The sequence below is a fragment of the Chroicocephalus ridibundus genome, chromosome 7, assembly GCF_963924245.1.
Source record: "Chroicocephalus ridibundus chromosome 7, bChrRid1.1, whole genome shotgun sequence".
NCBI classification, from domain to species: domain Eukaryota; kingdom Metazoa; phylum Chordata; class Aves; order Charadriiformes; family Laridae; genus Chroicocephalus; species Chroicocephalus ridibundus.
The window spans coordinates 31910859-31929084 of record NC_086290.1 but is presented as its reverse complement, the minus strand read 5'-3'; the positions used below and the strand labels follow the sequence as shown (position 1 = coordinate 31929084).

General features: G+C 41.5%; 2 protein-coding genes across 19 annotated transcripts in view; one reads left to right on the top strand and one right to left on the bottom strand.

Moving 5' to 3' along the window:
• Positions 1 to 23: 23 nt before the first annotated feature.
• On the bottom strand, positions 24 to 9705 carry WDR12 (WD repeat domain 12). The gene is made up of 13 exons (XM_063340391.1): positions 9521 to 9705; positions 9337 to 9431; positions 8070 to 8164; positions 7243 to 7349; positions 6217 to 6332; positions 5277 to 5431; positions 4441 to 4486; positions 3542 to 3627; positions 3210 to 3350; positions 3000 to 3105; positions 2228 to 2360; positions 1322 to 1394; positions 24 to 564 (listed from the first exon to the last, which is right to left on the bottom strand). The coding sequence occupies exons 1-13, from the start codon at positions 9559 to 9561 to the stop codon at positions 487 to 489; spliced, it is 1272 nt and encodes a 423-aa protein (XP_063196461.1). The 5' UTR covers positions 9562 to 9705; the 3' UTR covers positions 24 to 486.
• Positions 9706 to 9803: 98 nt separating this feature from the next.
• CARF (calcium responsive transcription factor) overlaps positions 9804 to 18226 on the top strand; it is a 37665-nt gene continuing 29242 nt past the window's right edge. For 12 of the 18 annotated variants that reach the window (XM_063340385.1, XM_063340384.1, XM_063340383.1 and 9 more), the window contains exons 1-5: positions 9804 to 9904; positions 14608 to 14728; positions 15718 to 15989; positions 17095 to 17215; positions 17644 to 17694. In XM_063340385.1, the coding sequence (XP_063196455.1) occupies positions 15780 to 15989; positions 17095 to 17215; positions 17644 to 17694 (382 nt within the window). In that variant the 5' untranslated portion in view covers positions 9804 to 9904; positions 14608 to 14728; positions 15718 to 15779. The other 6 variants (XM_063340387.1, XM_063340386.1, XM_063340373.1 and 3 more) reach the window with 5 other exon arrangements.

Here is an 18226-nt window from a genome sequence, read left to right as displayed (position 1 = left end):
ACTGCCAACAGTCACACTGAAAGGAGAGTTGAAGTCTGATTTTTATTTGAAGTGAGGCACTAAAGCGATGAACTGTAGGTAAAAGCTCTTTTTTTTTTCCCAAGGGAAAGCAGGTAAAATAAAAAAAAATAATTTAGTCCAGTTAGTAATTTTTTTCTAAGTATCAGGAACAGCTTACTCCTTATTAAAAGGGCTATACAAATAGCCATTTAAAAGATGTTCATTCAAAGCCATCAAAAAGGGAGGAAATGCCCTTTGTTTCGCACTAATCACGTTTGTAACTGCATGTTGCCATGTTTCTGTGACAAATATGGATATAGGTTACCAATACAAAAAAAACCCCACAGGAACAACAGTGTTCTGAGCAACACAAACTCCTTTCTTCACGTGTTGATTGTGTAGGGATGCCAACAGAGAGTCATTGCTGCAAAAATCTTTCTTTTTTTTTTTTTGTTTAAAAAAAAAAAATCTCCTGTCTGTTGACCTTCACGCTCCAACATCAGAGGCTGTAGCCGGGTATCTGTAGCAATACAGTTTGTTGTCTGCACCTCCACTCAATAGCAACTGATGAGAGGAAAAAAAAAAACCTGTGATTAATATCAGAACTAAGAAAAATAACTACACCAAAGGCGAGGACTCTGATTTTCTTTCCTTTGAAGAAATAAACAGAAGTAATGAATAATGAACTGTTAAGGCATGACTAAAACCCAGAATCAAATTGCAGAAGCAGCCTTGTCTCTTACCCACCTCCTAACATTAGAAGCCAAGTTTTTGTGGGAAAATTAGTAAAGCTTTTCCGACCTTTTACTGGGAACAGGAGCCACACTGAGAATCTTGAACACTAACAAAATGGACTTTCTCCATTTTATACATATGTGTACCTCTACAGTAGCAGAACAGCTTGCTATAGAGGATTATATAGTTTCCCCCTTCTACATGTAGTGCCATGCCCCAGCTGTTAATTCTTGCCGCTCCTTTAAGTCTCCATGGCAGCAAATGGTACCTTGGAACATGTATTTTCTCAGTGAGGTGCGTGGTACTGTTCTCGTGTCTCTCCTTGTTTGGAGTATCAGTGTAACGCCCACTTAATGCTACAGAGCTTCAACTCCCATCCTACACCTTTGCACAGCAGCATGGGAAGTGCTGCAGTGCGTACGACAATAACACCTTCTCTTCTAGGCAGTACCAACCAAGCACAACTAAAACTTCCTGTTCTATTCTATCTTTAAGCATAAAGGAAAAAACAACTCCATGACTGCTTTTAGCCCTCTTCCTTATCACCATGCACATAAATCGAGTAACTTGCTCTTCAGATTCTTACCCCTGCTTCTGTCCAGTCCACACACAAAACCTTGTCTTCATGAGCAGCCAAGTCGTACAGAGGAGCCTTGCAACTGGTAAAACACAGGTATTTACAGTCACATGCTTGAAGTTACATGAGCAATCACAGAAAACAGAATTAGTCCCTGGAAAAAATATTATCATAATGCTATCGAACAGATCTGGTCTAGCAGTTATAAACACTTCCAGAGAGTACAAATATCTACCATCTTTGACATTTTTTCTGCTTTATCCAGAGCTGATTACATCAGTTTTAATCTCTCCTACACCCCCAAAGAGGAAAAAACCAGCAAAAATTTTCACCTGCTTGCAAACTACCTTGAGACTGAAATTCAATCTATCTGCTTTTTAGGAACAGTTTATTATATAGTTTCCTACTTCCATATGTGGATGCTGCTTGACTGTGTGTTTTCCAGAAAAGCCATTTATGTCTTCTGAATGCAAACCATTTAATTGCTTGGAAACTTGTAATGAAAGGTCTGAAAAGAGTTATCAAGTGAAACTTCACAGTTAGGCTCATTCCTTAGAAAAAGAATGTATTTTGTTCCTTAACATAGAGGAATGGATCGCAGACCTTATGCTGTTCCTAATCCCAGTAGCAGCAATGTTATGGTTGCTGCTTTCTGCATTTCGACCAATGCTGCTGCTAATGCCAGGTAAGTCCTGTGCTGGAACGCCATACAGCTCTCGCAGATGTTCAGCCACAAGCCCTCTGGTAAACTACAAGTGTTTTTCTCCCTTTTGTTATATGCTTGACTCTTAAACCTAGAGAATTTTCACAAACACCACAGGAGTTCCCAATTAATGTCTTGGGCTGCTTTTGCTGCTTCATAGATTAACTGACCCTGTAAGCTTTACATGCCTTTGAAGAATGCGTGTTTTTTACCTCCTTGTGTCCCAGAGCTTCACAATGTTGTCCAGAGAACCAGAGATCAGCTGATGCTCATGGGTAGGTGACCACTTCACAGATGTCACCCAGCCTGTGTGAGATGTCAGAGACAGGAGAACCAAGGAGCCATCTGAACAGAAAAAGAGAAAAAAACCCAAACCATCAGTAGACGCCAGCTGAAACCAGCACTTTTAAGATGCATATAAAATCCAGTGAGAAAAGCAGTCAGCAACATATTTGTGTTCAAGAGAAGTGTTTCTCCCACCAGTAATTCTAATTTCAAAAATCCAAATGAACTTTAAAGAAAGCAAACAAAAATATAAGCTACACAAGTTCTGGGTGAAAAAAAACCCCAACACAAATCAATCTGGCTGCCTCAGTCATAAATTATCCACAATCCTGTCAGACATGGCATTACTGTGCCGTAACAAAGTGACCACTATTTCACTTGCATGATGGTCTGACCAACTTAGATGTGAACCTTACCAAAAAAATTCAGGTGTGCAACTGAACAGTTGAACATTCATTACCGAGTTTGAAAAAACGAAAAAGCCTAAGCTGAGTTCATTTTCTAAATTATTAGGTAAGAAATCAGAAGAAGTCTTCCACCAGATTATGGAAAATAGACATAATCTTTGTATTTAATAAAAGCCCCCAAGTGGCTTGTTTCAAGCACAGGGACCAGAAGACCGTTTATGAGATGTCTTCCAACAGGGAGAAGTTCCGATTTTGAAAAAAACAACTTCGCAAACATGCATATTTAGCGCACCTTTGCTGCGAGGATCCCACAGTCTAATATGTCTGTCAGTGCTCCCGGATGCCAGGCGACGACACAGTGGTGAGTAGGAGACAGAATTAAACACTTTGTTTCCTGTCTGTCAGAAAAGAAAATAGTAACTAAGAGAGGAGCTACTATTTTTCCACAACCTTTTTGTTTGAGCTGGGCTTTATCTGAACCTACAAAGTATAGTGATCTCACCAAAGTTGATTTGAGATCTCCAGTCTCAGCGTCCCAGAGCTTGATGGTGTGGTCCCATGAGGCACTGCAGATTTCTTCAGTGTCTGACCACAGCACGGAGGAGATGGCTTCTGTGTGGCCAGAGAGGGTTGCCAGGGGGGTCTAGAATTTAAAGGTGGCGGGAGATTCCATTGAATATTGCCAACAAATCTATTCTTTCAACAAATAAAAATATGTGTCTGATCAGCCTCAGATGTATCATCAGAAATTTTCATGTAGTCACCTTTAACAAAGAAATGATGTTCTGTGGCCACACTTTTAACTGTTGCGGACAAACCTGGAGCTCATCTTACCCTTGTTAGTCCCAACTGTTCAGTTTTCTGCTTCTTCCGTGGTCTGTTAGCTGCTTCTTCCATTTCATCCTCTTCATCCGTGGGTACTGTGACAGAAGACAGTCAGACTTGATCTAGAGGTTTTTTAATTGCATTTCCATAAAAGCAATTAAGCAAACCTCCATGTTTACAGTACCTCACCTGCCTATGATGCATGAATATTTTAACCGTACACCTCTGATCAGATCGCTACTATCTCCATTGTGAGCATGAGGAAACTTGAATACAAATTAAGTGATCTTCTCCAGATCACGCAATTTCAAAATGAAGTCACAAGGAATTTTTAAGACTATCCTTACTCATGGAAAATGCCAACGGTAATCCAAGTGCATGATAAAACACAATCATTCTTTTAGATATATATCTATACTCCCATACGGAAAGAATATGAGTTGTAACAGTGAAAGAAAGCCTTCAGACCCAATGGAATTAGTCTACATTTGTAGAAAATACCTGATTACCTTACTGTCCTCCATATTATGGGTTAATAATAGAACATAACCCACAAACTTTTGACTTGCAAGAGGTCTCTACGCAAACTTGCATATTTATATAAATTCATTAAAAATAAGTAAAAGAGACAAAGTACTGTATTCTGAATAAAATAAACATCAGCAGGCAGCTGTTAACCATACCTGAAATTAAGTACGGTCTTTGTTACCAACCGAACAGTAACTTAAGACAGCGATGGACAGTTGTGATTTTGCGAGGAAAAAAAAATAAAAGTTTTATTTTGCTTTTAATATTACAAATTCAAACTTTCTTACAGAAAAAAAGTATTCAGGTATCCATCTTTCAGGTTGTCATTAGGCAGGGTTTTTTTGAAGACAGCCAAGAATCCCAGCTTATACTTATCTTACCTGCAGACCAGATCTTTAACATCTTATCCCAAGATCCACTGCAGAACTGCATGAACAGAAACATTTTGTTAAAAGTTGATCCAGGTATTGTAAGCCATACTAAGTACACTCCCTGCTTGAAAAATCAACCACGGAGTTGTAACACGTGAAGAACAGTGCTGGGCTCCTCAAATTAACATAGAAAAAGAAGTTTGGTATAGATCAAATTATTCTTTTTCCTTTCTTCGCAGGAAAAAATAGCTACAAAAGATCTTTTTATTTCCTTCAGCCCTAGAAGGTTTTATTTTAACCTGTCTGATATTAAGTCAAGCTGTGAGGGATGACTCCACTTTTGGGGTGTGTGTGCTTTTAATTGTTGAATTCCTGGATAAAGGGAAAGGACCTCTTCTACCACCTGCTTTTTCTTAGTATCACTCTGAATTATTTTTTTTTTCCCCACCAAAACCTACTGTTAAAATTTAGGTCAAATTCGAAAATAGTTTATTATAACGCAAAGTTCACATGCATTAAAAGCAAAATTTACTTAAAAATAAACATTCAACTTAACACTTAAGTCAAAAGTAGTGGTATAATGGCTTGTGCTATCTTAAGTCACCTTCAGCTTTTTGTTCTGTTAGAGGTTAAGTGCATTGCTTTGTTAGAAAAGAGGGCCTAGTGTTGATGTGTAGCACTCCTAATCCTCAACAACCACCATTTATAACAAGATTGGAAATTTATCAGTATGTTGGTCATAATAACATGATGACTAGTATCTATGCAGGAATAAAAAGATGATTTTTGAGATAAGGGCTGGTAGCATCCCAAAAGACAAAGGTTTCTTTCCAGGAGTCACTCACTTTAGTTCCTGTGCAATCAACAGCTATGGAGTCCACACTCCCAGCGTGTCCCCTGCAGCAGTGGAGGGCTTTCACTTTGTTTTTCTCCACATTCCACTCCCACAGCAGGATAGTTTGGTCCATAGAAGCACTGAGTAACAGGCACGATAAACTATCTGAGGAAGAAGAAAAGTCACACTCGCACCCACCTCAAATTTACATAGTCTTTATAGTAATTATTCTATCTGATATTTCTTCTTTGACTAGATCGAAACCCATACGTATCTCAGTTTACATCGCGTTACCCTGCAAGTACAATTAATATAAAAATACACACCAGTATTTGCTAATGAAGACTGCAAGGTGGATAGCTAACATACATATTAAACTAACTATATTCACTACTGTTAAAGGACTGTTTTACTCACACCATTATTTCATTTCTAACACCACTAACAGAGATTGAAATAACCGTAGCACTTAGATTATGAAATATTCATGATTGAGGAATGCTGGTATTTCTCCACCAATAATTCAAACTATCACAGAATCACAGAATGGTTCGGGTTGGAAGGGACCTTAAGGATCATCCAGTTCCAGCCCCCCTGCCATGGGCAGGGACACCTCCCACTAGACCAGGCTGCTCAAAGCCCCATCCAGCCTGGCCTTGAACACCTCCAGGAATGGGGCACCCACAGCTTCTCTGGGCAACCTGTTCCAGTGCCTCACCACCCTCACAGTGAAGAATTTCTTCTGATATCCAATCTAAATCTACCCTCTTTCAGTTTGAGGCTGTTACCCCATGTCCTATCATTCCACTCCCTGATAAAGAGTCCCTCCCCATCCTTCCTGTAGGCCTCCTTTAGGTACTGGAAGGCTGCTGTAAGGTCTCCTTGGAGCCTCCGAGGAGGCTACTACTCCCCTAATATAAATTTACTACTCCTCTAACAAAAATACTGACCTTGCTTCACCCATGCCACGTCCTTCACCACTTCTGTATGCCCAGCTATTGTCATGATGGATTTTCCTTCCAAAGACCAGATTCGAGCAGTCTGATCGTAGCAGCCAGTTAATATCCTACAAGGTACAGAATGTGAAACATTCTTGTCTTTAAAACTAACATTTTTATGAAAAAAAAAAAAAAGCTTCAACCAGAAACTTAGAAAAATATTATCACAGTAACTGCTTAGTTGAAACGAATTCAGAGTATCAGAGTATAGCTACTTTGTGTTTTAAAAAACAATAATTTATTTTGGAAAAGTAAAAAAGCTTTTTGTTACAAAGTAAAGCTTCATTAAGGCCTGCAACTATAAGGCTAGGAGAACAGGACAAAAAGAAAAGCAGTGAGAATACTGCATATTCTGGTAGGTGAGACTTAAGATTGCATACATCATTTAAAAATAAAAGATCATTTGTTGTTCGCGGTATATTACTAGAGGATCTCAAAGCATTTTCAAACCATTACTTAATATAGGAACATTGCTGAGTTGATTGGAAAATTTATGTGAAAAACCAGTAGAAAAGGACAATTATAGGTGTGGTTTTTTTTTAAAGAAAAGCTCTACATAAAGGTACACTATTATATTTGTTGCTAATGAGTATCACATTTGAAGTCAAGGGTTTAAGTTAAAAATGAGATAAGGAAATCCTACTGTCCTTTAAGAGAAAGGGTAGTAAACGGTGTTTGTACTATCCATTTGTATTAGCAGTATCTCATGTTCAGTGACTGTAGCTCCATAGCTGTTTTCTACTTGTGTTAAAGTTACTGTCAGCACAGAATAGAGGTGTTAAAATGGAACTGCATACAAAAGCAAGTAGCTGACTGATTTGACAGTTTAAAAAAAAAAAAACAAAACACCACCACCAAGCAAAGAGGAAAAAAAGAAAATTATTAGAGAGACAGAATACCACTCCATTTGACACCACAGAGTCCTCTGCGCACAACAGGAATAAGCAAGACAAAACTAGAACTGGCTTAGTGCGGTACCATTCTTCAGTGGCTCGAACAGAACTGATCCAGTCATCGTGGAAGATGCATTCCTCTGGCTGAGGGGCCATGTATTTCTCCACATATTCGATTTCCACCACTTCTTCCTGAGCTCACAGACAAAATACACAGTTAGTGTGATTTTATTTTTTAAAAATCAATTAACAGTAGTATTTAACTGTACTGTGGTGCAAACATACAAGTTTATTGGGCAAAGATCTTGGTATCCAAAACCTTTGCCACATTAGTGGAATTAAAGCCTTTAGAGAAAAGTGTCTGAATTATATTGCTTTCCACATTTTTATCAAATTACTACTAATAGCAATCTGGAAGCAAAAGCAAATAATTTCACCCTTCTCAGGTTCCTCTTCTTTTTAAACTAGTGTCTAAAACACTTCAGTGTTTTCTAGAGGTAATACTAACCTCCCCCGTTATTCCTCAACGTAACTAATACAGTAGGAGACAAAAATATATTAATGACAAACTGAATAAGACCAGAATTTCTCCTTTGAACTGTATACAGGCAACACATTGGATAACGATGTTCCTTGCACTGCACGGTGCCATACTCTCTATTCACTCTGCAGGTCAGAATGGATTTAAGCATATAGGAAATGCATGCAGGGGGGTTGGCATGAGATGATCTTTAAGGTCCCTTCTAACCCAAACCATTCTATGAAATTTGCCTGGCAAAGTCAGAAAAGAAATAAAACTAAGCAAGGATATCTACCTAGTCAGGATGACAGTGTAATACCTAAATCAAACTGAAGGAAACTGGCCAAGTCTGTTCTACTGTCCAACGTGGGGAGAAATTGAGTATGACTTACTGTGGAGATATTTTCTGTTTCCATATGCGTGACCAGCGGCATACGCAAGAACTGGCCATTGATAAGGAAATCAAATTCCACATATTTGTGATCCGCTGAAACAAATTAGGAAAAATCCATGGTCAAGTATCAGTATTTATTTGATGCCATTAAGAACAGCATCAGTCTGTGGCCAGTTCAGGAGAACAGAGCCAGCAAGAGGTTAAAAAAACAAATAAACAAAAAAACAAACAAAAAAACCCAAACACACCCCCCCACCCCAGGAGAACAGTTGGTTTCTTCTCCCAGTTATAATTGGGCAGCCCATGAATTCCACAGGATCACATGACTTAAGAGGGAAGGAAAGTTTTCTGTTGGGGTCCAAAGAGTTAAGTTTGCCTCATTGTTAACGCATTCTTTTCCAAATCGTTTTCTCTGTAGCTACATCTAACCAAACCCCAGTGGTGCTTCATCACTGTTGTGTATGGAGCTTGCCACTGACAGCACACATCTTTATCATCACCAGCTAGAGCCCTGTATTTGAGGCAGCAACAGGAAAATCCTAAGAATTTTTGGCTCTATTTCTTTCCTCTTGTGATGGCACAGCTGCCAAAGGCCCCGCATTTTGACAAGACCATTGCACTGTGCACTAATTTTTGTATTCAAGGTTGTTTGCAATTTAAGGGGTTAAAAGCAACTTATAGAAGCCTCGGTAGGTTAAGATACAATTAGTCTAGTTTCTTAAAGAAAACGAGATTTTTCAACAACATTGCACAGGTGTCTCTCCCCTGCAAATCTTTCAAGTCATTCAGGCCCATTTTGGCTGCATGGAGAGAACGGCTGATCTCTTCTCAAAGGCTATCGCAAAACCCAAAACTCTGGTTTCTTTTGCCAGGTTTGGGGGAACTCTTGTGTTCCGGTTTGCCAGGGCAGCTCATTCTGTTGGCGCGGGGCACGCACTAATCCAGCCTTCGGAGCGTTTCTCCCGGGGCTGCCCACCAGCACCGGGATTCAGAGGGAGTTTCGAGAGGCCCTTTCTTGGGACAACCAGACCGAAACCAAAGGGCGGGCCGGGCCCAGGCTGAAGCCTGACCTCGCTGAGGGGTCCCTGGGTGCCCGGCTGCTGCTTCTGCCTTTGGCAGCACCGTCTTTCGGCCGGGCCGGCCCTGAGCCTGCGCCACCGCGGGATGACACCGGTGGGGCTCGGCCACAGCGCGGGCCCGACCCTCGTGGGGCAGAGCCGCGGGCCGCGGCCTCACGGGGGGCTGGGGCGGGACGTGTCACCTACCGTCTGCGGCCGCCAGCAGCTTGTTGATGAGGTGGCTGAGGTCGGTGGTCTCGGAGGCCGCAGGCACCGAGAACGGCACATCCTCCACGGCGTACCTGCGGGCACACAGCGCCGTTACCGCCCCTGCCCAGGGGTCCCCCCGCTCCCCTCCTCCCCCCCCCCCCTCCGCCGGGTGCCCCCTCACCTGCGGTTGTCGGTGCGGAACCGCGCCGTGAGCTGCGCCATGTTGCCGCCGGCCTCGCCCCCCACCACGTGCCGCGATTAGCCGCGCCCGCCCGCGGGGCGCCGCCTCTCCGCCCGGCGGTCGGTCGGCCGGCCGCGCACCAGGCCCCGCCGCTCCCCTTCCCCCGGCCCGGCTGGGCCCACTGCGGCCGCCACTGCCACTGCCCCCACCGCTGCTCCCGCTGCGCCACGCGGCCGGCGGCGCGTCAACGCGGAGACTACAAGTCCCAGCATGCTCCGCGCCACCGCCTTCCCAGCGCGCCCCCCCGGCCGGCAGGGAGTGCGCGGCGGCGCGCGTGCGCCGAGGGGCGGTGTGCATGGCGGCGCCTGCGGGAGGCGAGGCCAGGTTGAGTAGACTCCTCCGGCATCCTCCGCCGCTCCCCCTCTACCCTGCCCCCGGGCCAGGCCGCCCTCTTCACCCGGGGCGCGGCTGGCGTGGGGGGCCAGCGCTCCCGTGTTCCGCTCCCCGCCGCGGGGCTGTGGTGTGAGCGCTTTGGTGGGGGGGGAGCGCAGGGTGATGGGATGAGGCGATCTCCCCGTCCCCCTCAGGGCTGGGGGCTGCGTTCCGTGGGGCGGCAGCAGGCCCTGGCAGCGCTGGAGGGGGGTCCCGTGGCTCCCCCTCGCCGGGGCGGTGCGGGGCAACCGGCGGTACCGGCTTTGCCCCCGTGGGCGTGGCGGCGAGGGGTTCCCGCCGTGGGGGAGCCGGCGGCGTGGCGTGAGGGCTGTCGGCTGCCGGTGGTGTCTTCGTGGGGTAACTCGGGTGGTGTTCTTTGCATGGGAAGCGACACATCAACGATAAACTTCCCGCTAAAAGTAATAAGGCCAGCACGTAGCGGACTCTAAAAGAAGCTGTAAGCGAATTTGCTTTTTGGGGGGAGAAGGCTGCTTGTGTGAGTACCTGTTGTGTGCTTGGTTTATGTGTATTTTTTCCCCGCTTTTTGACAGTTACTTGTGGCCTCTTGGGGAGGAGCTGAGCTTTCCCTGTGTGGTGATTCAGGTTGGGTCAACTTGTTGGAGGGGGCAGGTGTTGAGTCTTGGTGTTTTGTGAGGCTCTAAAATCTCATCTGTTTCTTAAGTGTACTTAAAAAATCTAACCTTGTGTGTCAGTGTAATTGACACAGGTGCATTTTCCAGGTACTTGTGCTAGCTACGCAAAAGTGACGTACTTGAGAAACCTTTTAAGAAACCTTTTAAGCAGCAGACCCCAAATCTTCCGTGCATTCTTAACAGTATCTGCCTGCTCCTCCATGACAGAGATAAGCTAAATCTCAAACCTGGTACAAGTTAATATAAAGCTAATTGTAACTCATTTACTTGAGGCTGTCACTATGCCCTAATTTCCTCCTTGTTATGTTTTACTGTAGTTTGTGCCCTTCATAATGGTGATAAAGAAATATCATCGGAGGAGGCTTTTTTCAGAGAGAGTGTTTATTTGTTGTAAGCTGTGCAAGTATGTTAAATCTTTTTATAAAACCTGTAAAACATTTAATGGAAAACCCAAAAAAGATTGCTGGTGAGGCATTCAACTGTGTGTATTTCCTGTCATGAAGTACAAATTAAAACCAGAATGGGGACTATTGCTGTCAGAAATGCTAAAAACATGAACTTGTGCAGTCAAGCTTTTATCTCTCATTTTTTTTGTAATGAGCATGCATTGAAAATTTGAAACTTGAAAAATGTAAGAGAATTCCTTCCCTCCTGCCTCAACAGAGTACTCCTAGGTAGAATGTGCTTATTATCACAATGGACTTACCCATTTTTTACAGTTTAGGTTTCTTCTTATGACTGAAGCCTTGCACTGGTGACTTAGTGTTAAAATAATTGGCTCTGGGATTTTGAAAGGCAGCGTTTCCTTTTGGAATCTGGCGGCATGTTGCCTTCACAAGGAGGCCTTGTAACTGAGGGACTGCAGAAGCAAGCATTCATATGAAACCTTAAAATTGTGTCTGTCTAGACATGTATTTTTAGGGACCACTGCTTGCATACAGGTATTACCATAGAATAAAGAATCAAGGCAGAGCAGAGGTGCGACTAGTCAATACATAATTTTAAAGTAACGATGGTTTGATTTTTCTGTTAGTCTCTTTAAAAGTTTATGTATTAAGAGGCAGTATATGGGCTTCTGGATTAGAGAGGAGATTGCAACTGTTATGAGAAAGGTTCACTTCAGAGTGGGCATTGAAATCCTGTTCCTGTTGAGAGTTCCTGACCTTATACAAGTTGTCCCTGTGGATGACAGCCACTGAGAACCAAGTGTTGCAAAAGATGCCCCTGGCTTTGACAGCCTTGTTATTTTAGGAGTTCTTGATGGCTAAATAAATTGAGATTTCACTGTCTTTTGTGTTTTGCTAAATGATCTTTAACTGTCAGTGCGTTTGTTTTTGGAATTAAACCGCTGATGGTAAGGTGTAGGCTAGATTGCAGTGCATAATGTTTGCTCTCTTGAAGATCATGTCTGTAAGACCCTGCGTGAAATTCTCATCATGCTTATCGTGTTTGCCTGTGCTCGCAGTCTCTGTGGCTGCTTCTCTCTTTGTAGAGTTGAACCAAGGATAGCAATGGCTATGGATTTCCCTTTGTTTTGAGTGAAGTGCTTCCCGAGTGAAGGGAGCAGTCCTATGGCATTAAAATGCGTTAACCCTCAAGTTGGAAACAGCCTTGGTGTTTGATGGACTTTGCCGAGAGCAGCCTGTAGAGTGGTTTGGCATTAAGGCTAAAGCTGGGCCATGAAGAGCTGCCTGTTTGATACGTGCACTGACGATACAGCTGTTGATCCCGTTTTACACTAACATTAAACTCCCACGTTACTCCTTCAGCCTGTTGCTAAATGTGGGATACAGTGGTATTACACTGGAAACTTTTGTGGCATTTATGTAAAGTGCGAATGAAAAGAAGAGATACTTCTATGGTATTTAATCATTCATGATAAAGTGTCCATGTATGTATATGTATACAGGATTTAACTGTTTTGTGAATTTTTTAGTAGTATTTATACAACTGTAAAATGTATTAACGATATACATACTTGTATGTATCCATAAAAGTGTATTTCTTTAAGACAAAAAAACCCAACAACAGTTTTTTTTGTTTGAGGTTTCACAGCACTTAGGTTAATGAAACCTGGATGGTTAAACCATGTAGTTCGTTGTCTGGGGTGATGTGTGTGCTAACAGTTTGCCTGGGTTAGAATAGTGATTAGACAAAGTCACAGGGCAAAAATGTACTAAGGGTGTTTTTTAAACACAAAGATAAAACTTCAGGTGTTTCTGGGCCGCTTATAAGAGGAAGCTGGATAAATATCACTTTATATTTACCCTACTTCTGTGATTTTTCCTCTGAGCTTTATCATTAACCAGTGTTAGATACAGGATATTGGGCTGCTTGGACAGTTGGTTTGTCCGGATACAGCCGTCCTTGTGTTCCGTGGTCGAGTTCCAGCATGCTCAGGGTATGCGCTATCAGTATCTCTGGAACAAACTTCTTCAGTTTATCTCAAAGAATTAAATGTGCTGCTTTGGCAAAACTGATGTATCTTCTTTACATCTTTTAACTGAGGGGAAATGGTTGAGTGATGATGAAATCTAGTTTTCTGTCTTTTTTTTTTCATTTGTTGCTAACATGCTTCAGACATCTTAAGTGAAACATCTCATAATTGTTCTCAGATCCAAAGCTACAAAATATTTGGTAGACGTGAGGTAACTTCATTTGGAACTTGGAGTGTCATCACTTGAAAATTGAATGGAAAAATAAATCTGCTTTAGATTAAAGTATTTAGTATATTGAGCATCTGAGCAGCTTAACTTCACAATGTTGTTTGTATCAGCAGGATGCTTTATTCAGCTTCAAAAGCCAAGGAGATGTGGATTTACTTTGCCTGTGGTCCTTTATATCTTTGCAAAGCAAAATAATTTTGTGCTTCCAGGGTTGTACAGTCCTTTTCAAGTGACTCTCTAGCCTTTTACATTCTCCTTACTAAAATGGTAAGCATTGAAATACCACAGCCAAGAAGGTCCGTCTCAAGGAATTTACTGTGTGGTGTGGTGAGGAAGATAAATGCTGGTAGGACTCGTGCTAATATAGCATTGCCTGTCTTTAAAATAAATACTGAAGGGAAAAATCCTGAAGTCCTTTCGCCCTCCTTTACCCCAAACTGTAGAAATTAAGTTTTCTTCTATTCAGTTTGGCATATTATATGTTTAGTCTAGTATATACGCACTTTGGTAACGTAGGGGCCAGGTTAATTTGTCATTTTTTCTTATTGCGTATGAGTATTTGTGATTGGTCACAGCTTTAAAAGGCATACTGTCTGGGTGAAAGGCTTATCCTGTGGATGTGGCAATTCACTGTCTGGTGTTACCTGTTTGCTTGAAGGCTTACAGTGGGCAGCTGAGAAGTACTTTTCTTTGGGATAGAGGTAGATTTCCGAAGTGTCATGAGCTCTGTCTTTCTGTGTTTCATCACATGATTCATGCCAAATTTTGTTTCAGATATCTGGTGTTTTTCCTGCCCAAAGCTTACTGCTGTAGACTAACAATAGTAATTTTATTTCATTTATATGCTGTTTTGTAACCCTTTAAAACAAACGTAATTTACTTCAAGATGGCTACATGACAGAGTTGGGTAACACAAATCCTGTCTGTTGATTATGGAAGTAGATGACTAATATTTTTGTAGAGCAGTGCTGGCCTATCTTTAAATATCGAGTGTTCTCTAGATGTGTATGGTTGTTAGTTGAGTGCTTGCAGACATAGTTAGATGAAAATCATGAGGGTGTGTATGTATGTTTTGTATCTGTGTGTGCAATGACAAGTCAAGCAAATTGTCTTATACAAGATGTTAAACTATGCTCCTGGAGCAGCACACTGAAATGTTTCTGCAGTGAGTAGTAAAGTGATAAAGAACCAAGGATTTCTTGAGGGCTTTGCCGTTATCTTGCAATGGTCTTAGAACTTGTAAGGCTAAATTTGTAAGACAAAAAAACCCCTGCAGTGATGTTTTGGTTGAGGCTAAAGTACGAAAGGCTGAAATAAACTTCTGTAACTTTTCCAGGTTATCTTGTAATGGAAAAAATGGAGCTGCCCGTGACATTGCTATGGAAGGATCTAATGATTTGTTCATAGGCAACTGTAATAGTACAGGAGAGTCAGAAACAAATGATCGGGGTGTTCAGGTGAGGTATGAATGTCCTTTCTTTGTAGATGCATTCTTTACATTCTCTCTGATGAATTTACAGTATGATATTTTATCAATGTGGTTTTTTTCTTGCCTTTATAGTAATACATTGTGTCTTTTAAACAAGTAAAAAAGTTCCTTCCCTTGGATTCTTGTGCCATTCAGTGTTGAACTGATGAATATCCAGGTGATACATGTAATGACAACGTGTAGTAACTATATTAATAGATCCTGTTATGGTCCTGAAGAAATACATGTTTTATTGCGTGAACAAAATTCTTTAATAAAAGAATACTTGATGGCATGCCTTGGAGTAGGAGGGGTTCAGAACACTTGAAAATCAGGTCAAATTGCTTAGTGACCAAATGTGGCAACAAGACATGGATATTTGTGCTTAAACATTTAAATTTAATGAAAATGGGGTGTGCTGCAAGACCTTGATTCTGCAAGCTTGATGAGAGTAAGCTCTGAGTATCTATTTTTTGACTTGCAAAATGTGATTCTTGGTCTTGCAGTGTATAATTGTTGGACTTGAATCGGTGGTTTTGTGTTGCTTGTGTTTTTCTTCTGTGGTAAAGAATTAAGAAAACATTCAGAGATTTTTGTCTTCATAGCTAAACACATGTATCTAAAAGCAAGTAGAATAGTATCTAGGATTTCTTTTGAGGTCAAATCAAGATGGTGGATGTTTTACAGTTTAGTTTTTGGTGTAAGTTCTCTCAGTTTCTGGGTAGACTTGAGGTGTTTTAAAGTGATGAGTGGTTTTGGGGAACAGGTTTTGGACACAAGGGGTTTTCTTTCCCCTTAGTAGAGAGAGTTTGTTCTAGGAAGCAGAAATACTAGCACGTTTTCAGGATGGAAATAGAAAAGAAAAATAGAACTGCTAGTGTTAGCTAGTAGCCCCTTGATGAGACGGACAAGAACTCCCTCAGAGTGTACAATACAGCACATTGGTTTTAAATGTTCTCTTCTTTTTTTTTTTAATAGGAATTGCCGCTCAAATTAAAGTACATTTTACTGTTTTTCCTCTGTGAAAGCATCTAACCTGCATGGATTCCAGGGATCCGTTGTTCGGACAGAGTGACTCCCCTGCAGCTTTGCCCATTGCAGTACGCGTCTCGGGCAGTTCTCCATCATCAGCTGCGCCTTCACGGCCACCCCAGCCACAGCCTCACTCTGCAGAGGAGTTCCAGCTGGTAGACCAAAGCGGGCAGCCTCTCTATGAGCTGCAGCCCCTCAGAGGGCCCAGTGCGCAGATGGTGAGTGTGTCTGAAACAGGGCAGGTGGTGTATTCACAGACGAGGGAGCTCTTTGAAGAACTCTTTTACGTGGTGCTTGTCTGTCGTAACAGCAGCTGATTCAGACTTTAGCAACAAGGTGAAACTTTTCAGTGGTTCAGTTCATGCTCCAGTTGCCCTTCCTCAGGTAGGCAAATTCTGCCTCCAACCGTTACTAATTTTATTAAACAACAATTTATGTCTTTTGTCATTATCAAGCCTGGATGTTATTGTGTGATGAGATCTCCTACTTCTACCACTGCTGCTTTCTCTGTATTCCCTGGATAAGTCTCTGTGGTTTTTTTGGGGGATTGGAACATTAGGAATAAGCTAACACATTATGTCTCTCCTCCCCCCTGCAATTAATTTGCTTAAAACATGGCTTTGAAATTCTTAACACTTTTTTTGTAAAAAGGTAACTCTCTCACCCAGAGGTTTTGGTTGGCATGTGTTGTACTGGCACTAAAGATGCTTCACTCATTTAAAGTGTAATAAATCAGAAACAAGATGATATTTCATGTTATTCTAGGTTTTATAACATTCCTGGGAACAACTCCTTGGTAATTACAGGAAAATTTACCATAAGGAGTTTAAGTTTTCCAGAATTCTGGGAGATTTACTTTATTAATTTTTTTAAAGTATTGGAGCTTTTCTTCTATCTGCTTTTGCATAAATACTGCCCATAGAGGTCAGTTTCTTAGAAGTAAAGGTAAAAAATTTTATATGTTGCGATTAATTCTGCTTGTCCATGAAAGAGGTTACAGTGAATCCAACTATGAATGGGTTTTGATAGTTTTAATAATAGCATTGTAATTTTCAAATAAATGTGTAATTCATTGTAGAATCCTGTAAGTTTCGGGTTTTTTTCTCTCCTTTAATCAATTAAAGGTCTATTTTAAAGGGGGAAAGTAATTTTAAGAAATTGATGGTAAATAGACAGTTTCCTTATGTGAAATCAAATTAATTTACAGGTCCTAATTGCAACCAAAATATTTCCTGTTCTGGTAATAAGCAAGCCCAGTCACGCTGCATGATGATCACCATACAGACTAGTGCCATACAACGGTTTTGTGTGATTGCCTTACAGATGATTGTTGCTGGCCAGTCAGAAAATGGACAGGTGCTGCATGTCATTCCTTCTGCCCAGCCAGGAATGGCCCAAGTGATTATTCCGCAAGGTCAGCTGCTCGATGTGACCAGCACACAGGGTGAGTTTGACCTGTGGGACTTGAGGGTGTGTGTTTCTGTGACTACGCATAGCCTGCATGATCTCTTTTTTTAAGAGCTTTGTTTGTATGTGTTTCCTTTCCTTAGTCAGTTATAAGACAAAAATACATACTTTTTTAATCTGCTTTCTGATTGTGAATCTGGTACCTCACACATGACATTTTCTGTTGGACAAAAGCCTTATGAAATAAGAGCTGTTATGCTCAATTTAGATATGTGATGGATAAATTGAGATATCAAGCACAAAGCTGCTTCTTGCCTTATTTACCATTAATAATGATATTTCTGCCAAGTCAGACAGCTGTAGTATCAGCTTCAAATTTTCACTGTCTGTTTACTTCATTTTGAGTGAAATAGTTGATTCATGTAGTGCAAATAGAAGAATTAATGTTCTTCTGCTCTGTTCCAGAGATCACTGGTCCTGATGCATCTTTTGTGAAACCAGGAATGAAGTACCTAGGTAGAAATTCAGTTCCCAGTGAAGAAAATGAGATGTATCTTTCACTCTATTGCTAAGTTTTTTCCCCTTAGTGTATTAAATGTCACATTTTAAGTATGTGGTGATATGCACAGCTAGAAGCATGAATTTTAAGCTTCTCTCTAGAAAAGGGACATACTGAAATCTGAAAGCATTGATTATTTATCTGCAAGCCTTGCTGGGTGGCAAAATGCTGTGTACTAGTTTATGTTCACAGAATAAGACTGAGAACTAGGTTGGCACAGGGTTTTTTTAAACTGTTTTTGCATTTTTTGTATAAAATTCTCAAAATTTGAGCAAATTCTCAAAACCTGAGCACTAGTTAAGTGCTTCTGTGGAATGAGAGCTCAAAAGTAAGTCTAGAGTCCTGATGCTTGGTGGATACAAAAAAGAGTTGGGATTCAAGTCACAATCCAGCCTTTTTAACTTGCAGTTGGAGTATGGACCTTGCTTTGAAAGGCTTGAGCTACCCTGATGCTTGTCTTTCTGTCTCTCTCCACCTGCTCTTGCAGGG